General features: G+C 36.8%; 1 protein-coding gene across 1 annotated transcript in view; it reads left to right on the forward strand.

The window, feature by feature from the left end:
* The window catches only part of LOC102583671 (nucleobase-ascorbate transporter 6-like), an 8,511-nt gene extending 3,237 nt beyond the window's left edge, over positions 1-5,274 (forward strand). The window contains exons 4-14 of the mRNA XM_006339927.2: positions 161-261; positions 553-628; positions 764-823; positions 928-1,112; positions 2,507-2,603; positions 3,153-3,239; positions 4,003-4,061; positions 4,151-4,242; positions 4,367-4,444; positions 4,544-4,704; positions 4,805-5,274. Of these exons, the coding sequence (XP_006339989.1) occupies positions 161-261; positions 553-628; positions 764-823; positions 928-1,112; positions 2,507-2,603; positions 3,153-3,239; positions 4,003-4,061; positions 4,151-4,242; positions 4,367-4,444; positions 4,544-4,704; positions 4,805-5,023 (1,215 nt within the window). The 3' untranslated portion in view covers positions 5,024-5,274. The remainder of the gene's footprint in view (positions 1-160; positions 262-552; positions 629-763; positions 824-927; positions 1,113-2,506; positions 2,604-3,152; positions 3,240-4,002; positions 4,062-4,150; positions 4,243-4,366; positions 4,445-4,543; positions 4,705-4,804) is intronic.
* Positions 5,275-5,640: the final 366 nt, after the last annotated feature.

The raw sequence follows: 5,640 nt of genomic DNA on the forward strand, positions 1-5,640 counted from the left end.
GGGGTCGAGGTAGGGGTGAAAAAAATGATATTTTGAAATTGAAAATATTTTTTAAATTGATTGTAAACACACCCACAGTGTAAGACATTTTGAGACTCATCTTTTGCATCTTAGAGATATTCGGTCCTTATTGATTGTAAACATCTCCTATGATCATCAGAGATTCAAGAAAATAATGCGAGCCACCCAAGGTGCCCTTATTGTTGCTTCAACACTTCAGATTGTCCTGGGTTTCAGTGGTCTCTGGCGCAACGTTGTAAGGTTTGTCAATGTCACAATGCTTATGCATGCCGTAAACTATTCATTACCTATAGCATAATTCATGCTTCAAGTTGTGCTTCTCTATGCACACCCCGTTCATAATTCTCATGTAGTACCTTCTCCTTCATCCATCATTTTGGTGAAGTGATATAATTTTCTGCACTTTGCATAGTGTTCCTCTATACTAGTGTATCAAGCAAAACTTCAAAAGATTATTCTTGTGGCTTATTGTTCTGCATGTTCATGTGGAAACTAGATCTTGTTAACATTTTATGTTCTGTGGATTCATAGGTTTCTGACCCCACTTTCAGCTGTTCCGTTGGTGTCTCTTGTCGGCTTTGGGCTTTATGAGTTTGGTTTTCCTGGGGTAAGTATACAACTTCTCGTTGCACTGATTCTGAAGTATCTATCCTATAGTACATTACATGTTTTCTGTTTGGGTGTTCATGGACTTGTTCCCTAGTTTGCTGTTATAGTGAAAAAAAAAATCTTATTTGTTTAGGTTGCCAAATGTGTTGAAGTTGGGTTGCCGCAGTTGGTCCTCTTGGTCATCTTCTCTCAGGTGGGATGCTATTTGGGAAATAAAAATTTCCCTTTGAAAATTATTTATGTTGGAAGGCATCATTAGACATGAAACAAAGAAAGTTAACTTGGTGGTTATTGCAGTATTTGGCCCATCTGATACGCCCGGGGAAGCATATCTTTGATCGCTTTGCTGTTCTTTTCACTGTGGCAATCGTATGGATTTATGCATACATTCTTACTCTGGCTGGGGCTTATAATGGGAAGCCACAAAGGACCCAGATAAGCTGCAGAACTGATCGGGCTGGACTTATTGGTGCTGCTCCCTGGTAAATAATCTTCTTTTATTATTTTCCAGGGGATATTCTTGTGCCTTTTTTTTTTCATATCCTCTAGGCATAATGGAGGAATGCTTGTGCACATTAATTGCCGTTAATTCTCGCACACAATAATTAACTTACATCATACTGTGGTGAAAAAGGTACAAGATAAAATAGACTGATAGGTATCTGAAAATCATTAGTCTGATTTTCTTGTTTAAGACTGCAACGTTGTTTCTTTCTGAAGTTGCCTACACTTCGGAAATGGTAAAAGCTATTGTATTTACTTTTATAATCCTTGGACCAAACTCCATCTTGGTAAAGCATAATCAGTCCCAAGCTTGGATAAATTAGTGGAGTTCTGGTTGGTTAATATTCAGCGTAGAAAGCCTAACTATGCAAAAAGTTCATGTAGCCAACTCTAACTAATTGGAATTGAGGGATCGTTGGATAATTGATATTATTGAGCACATAAAAGATTTCTTCTCTTCTCCACTTCATCATTCCAGTTTCCACTAATGACCGATCGTCATGGAACATGATGCAATTGTCAAAAGCAAAGCTTTCCACTTTGCTTAGTAGGTTTATTTAAGTGCCTGTATTCGCTTAGCTTCCTATTAGATTTCTCCATCAGTGTATCAAAATGATGCTTTTAGTTCCAACGTAACTGAGTGACTGTTGGGTTGGATGCATTTTCCGAAATATTTAACTAGAAACAAAAAAAAAAAAACAAATAAGAGCAACATGTTGAAAGGAGAACAATTTTTGTTTTGCGAAAACCAAAGTCGTAACTGACAAAAACTGAACATAATGATTTTTTTTTCCAGTTTAACAGAAAACCCAAGAAAGAAAAGAAGATTAGCTTGTTCTTCCTGCTGAAACCCTCCTTTTTTTAGAAAAAATCCTTTCACTTTGGACTTACTTTCTTCATGATGTTATCTAAACAAGGTATACTGCCCTGTTACATTTTATATAACAATATTTGATCAGCAAGAAGTTGTAGTTATTAATTTGACTTATATATTTTATTAGTAATACATAGTGGAAGAAAATATTAAAGTATTAGGTTGAAAAGGTAGTTTATTAGAGAAAATTCCAGAACATACTTTCAAAGTTCATAATGAATGTGATGTCTTGAAAGTTATGAAACTTGTATCAAGATGGACTTGTATCAAATAGTTTGGGATTGGGACAGAAGTACTACTATACTCTCCGCTTCCTTTTTTCTCATGTTTATTTTTTAACTAAGTCCAATCATCTTTTTCTATTTCATTTTTTAATTGTTTTTTCCTTTTTTGTCTCTTTCTTTCTTTTTATGTTTCTATGTACTAACTCATTGATCTAATACATGATACTTTATTGAGTTGTTGTAATATTTTCATAATTTGCCGGATTATCTGCAGGATTAGAGTTCCATATCCTTTTCAGTGGGGAGCACCTTCATTTGATGCTGGTGAAGCATTTGCTATGATGATGGCTACATTTGTTGCTCTCGTAGAGGTTTGTCACCCATCAGAACTTTGATACATAGTGAATATTGTGAATTACTATCTGATACTAGAATTTTTGTGGTGCTGTAACCTATTTTTCTTGCCCACCCTCCCTCTCCTCAATTGTCAATACTGGTACTTTCCCACTTCGCTCCCATGTTGACTCAAATCCCCCAAACTCAAGGGTGGATGAGAAGGGTGCTTTCTGCTCGAGCTTACCTCTTGTCTATATAGTCTGGCATGCTTACAAATACTTTAGGTTTGCGTTTCTCTTTTGATATTTCTTATGCTTTGTTACGTAGTACTTCTGCTTGCATTAGGGTGCAGTGAATATAATGACTCCTCAGGTTGTTGGTTCAACTTACATATGTTACTTGTTAACCTGCAACTCTCTCTCTCTCTTATTATCCCCTGCTCTGCTCTTCCCTTCTTTAACTTTTCATTGTTTCTTTAATTTCATCGACAATTTCCCTTGTTAGTGAGTATGGCTACTTTTATGCTTGTCAATATGTTGGGCTAAACCTAATCTATTCTTGCTTGTGCTCTCTGGTATTTTCAGTCTACTGGTGCTTTTATTGCAGTTGCAAGATATGCAAGTGCCACTCCCATGCCACCATCCATACTCAGCCGGGGCGTAGGTTGGCAGGTAAACAGATGCTTCCCCTGTAAACTCCCCTCCCTAGTCCCAACATTTTCTAATGCAATGACTAAAAAGGGAAAACGCAAACAATTTTGTTATTTTGTTGAATTTGAACGCAGGATCAAATGCATAGGGTGGTTTGAAAGGCTTATGTGGAGAGTCATGACATTGTTTCAGTCTTTCCAGATTAGCCTTTTCCACCAGAAGATTTCACCTTTGGTATTACAAATTTCTTCAGCTCGTACCCCAAAATTTCTTCAGCTAGTACCCCAAGTCTGTCACATGACTCTTCAGCTAAATACCTGCCTGTCACATGACTCTCTCCATGCATTGCGCGAGTAAATGTGTCCACTCAATTGAAGCCGGAGCTGTTTCAGTCTGGTTCAGAATTACTGTATTGGAGGAGTGGGGATTAACTAGATATGGATCGCTGAAAAAAGTTTCTGGATCATGTAAAAGGACCTTTTATATTTTCCTTTTTGTTATTTTTTGAGTTGGGGGTGGGGGAATGAATGAGAAAGTTTCTGGATCATGGAAAGAGAAAGTACCTTTTAGATTCTCTTATCTGTTTTTATTTATTTAGGGGAGGTGGGTGGGGTGTATAAGGGCACATGGAAAGACAATTAATTTGGAACTCTCCGTTTGATTCACGAGAAGGATGATTGTTCTTGCACTTCCTCACTCCGATCTCTTGCCAACGTGCTCCTTAATTATCATCGTATGACGAACCTTTTTGCTGTATTTACTTTCCATATCTGTGTTATGTCAGGGAATTGGCATTTTACTGTCAGGTTTGTTCGGCACCGGGAATGGATCTTCTGTATCTGTGTAAGTACAGGCGAAATCTTCTTCAGCACAATAAGATGGAAGAATTTAGTCATCTAAGACGAATTAACTTTCTCTTCATACACATGCAGTGAAAATGCTGGTCTTTTAGCACTAACACGTGTTGGCAGCCGAAGAGTTGTTCAGATATCAGCAGGGTTTATGATTTTCTTTTCAATCCTTGGTAAATGTCCTGTCCAAGTATTTTGTTGAATAAATTTTCTTGATTTTCGCTGATATTTTATCCTCCCCCCCCCTGCTCCTCTTTTGCATGTTATTTTATCTAAATGCACTTTGTTTCTTTTCAGGAAAATTTGGTGCCGTCTTTGCTTCGATTCCAGCACCCATTGTAGGCGCTCTGTATTGCCTATTCTTTGCTTATGTAGGTACGTAAATATACAAGGGAAGCCCTGTGTCACGATCACTACCAATATATGGTTCACGTTATGACGAGTTAGTGATTTCGTTGTTCTCTTTCTTTGTAGGGGTTGGAGGCTTAAGCTTTCTTCAGTTCTGCAATCTTAATAGTTTCCGTAACAAGTTTATATTAGGTTTCTCTATCTTTTTGGGTTTATCAGTACCACAGTACTTCAATGAATACACTGTGATTGCTGGTTACGGACCTGTTCACACACATGGACGATGGGTATAGCAATTAGTACTAGCTCAGTCCATTTTAACATTTTGATTTCATTCAATTATTGAGAGGTGGCTGAAAAGAGTTCTTGTGCTTTGTTATTCTTCAGTTCAACGACATGGTGAACGTTCCCTTCTCATCAGAAGCTTTTGTTGCTGGCATCTTGGCTTATTTCCTGGACAACACAATGCATAAAAAGGAGAGTTCGACAAAGAAAGACAGAGGCAAGCCGTGGTGGAACAAGTTCCGGTCCTTCAAGAGTGACACAAGAAGTGAGGAATTCTACTCTCTTCCGTTCAATCTCAACAAGTATTTCCCGTCAGTATGAGATCATATTGAGGAACAAAACAAATGGGTTCATATACGATAACACGGGAGTGAGTTCCTTGTCAATGAATTATTCATTGGGGCCTCACTGCTGCTACACATATTTTCTTTTATATGTATGCAAAAAAAGGGAAAGTATAACTAGTCTGACCATTTTGAATTACTTAGTGAATTTGTTTATTGTTATTTTTCTGTTGTAAATTGATGGATATGTGGATTTAAGTAGCAATATAGCAAGTTTGATGTTTTCTAGTCGTTGCAAAAATCTAATTGTTAGCACTTATTTCATTTTAGGTTGTATCATGTAGTAGTTGACAAGTTTTTATTCCATCTTATATGTACTTGGACTTGACGCTTCACTTGCTCTACTTTTAAAAGGAAAGGAACAACCATTGGGAAAAAGGGAGGATATCAAAATTTTCAAGAAACAAAATTAAATTTATAGCTTATGAAGTAAGAATATCAACAATGTAAGTTTCAGATTAAAATATATGATATAAAGTTAGAGGAATAAAACTGTGGTTCAAATTTTTTGATAAGTTAATATAATGATACCGAAATAGTATTGTGTTGCTTTAATATACACTACTAAAAAATTGTCGAAAAACGACGGCCAAA

The sequence above is a fragment of the Solanum tuberosum genome, unplaced genomic scaffold, assembly GCF_000226075.1.
Source record: "Solanum tuberosum cultivar DM 1-3 516 R44 unplaced genomic scaffold, SolTub_3.0 scf00014, whole genome shotgun sequence".
NCBI classification, from domain to species: domain Eukaryota; kingdom Viridiplantae; phylum Streptophyta; class Magnoliopsida; order Solanales; family Solanaceae; genus Solanum; species Solanum tuberosum.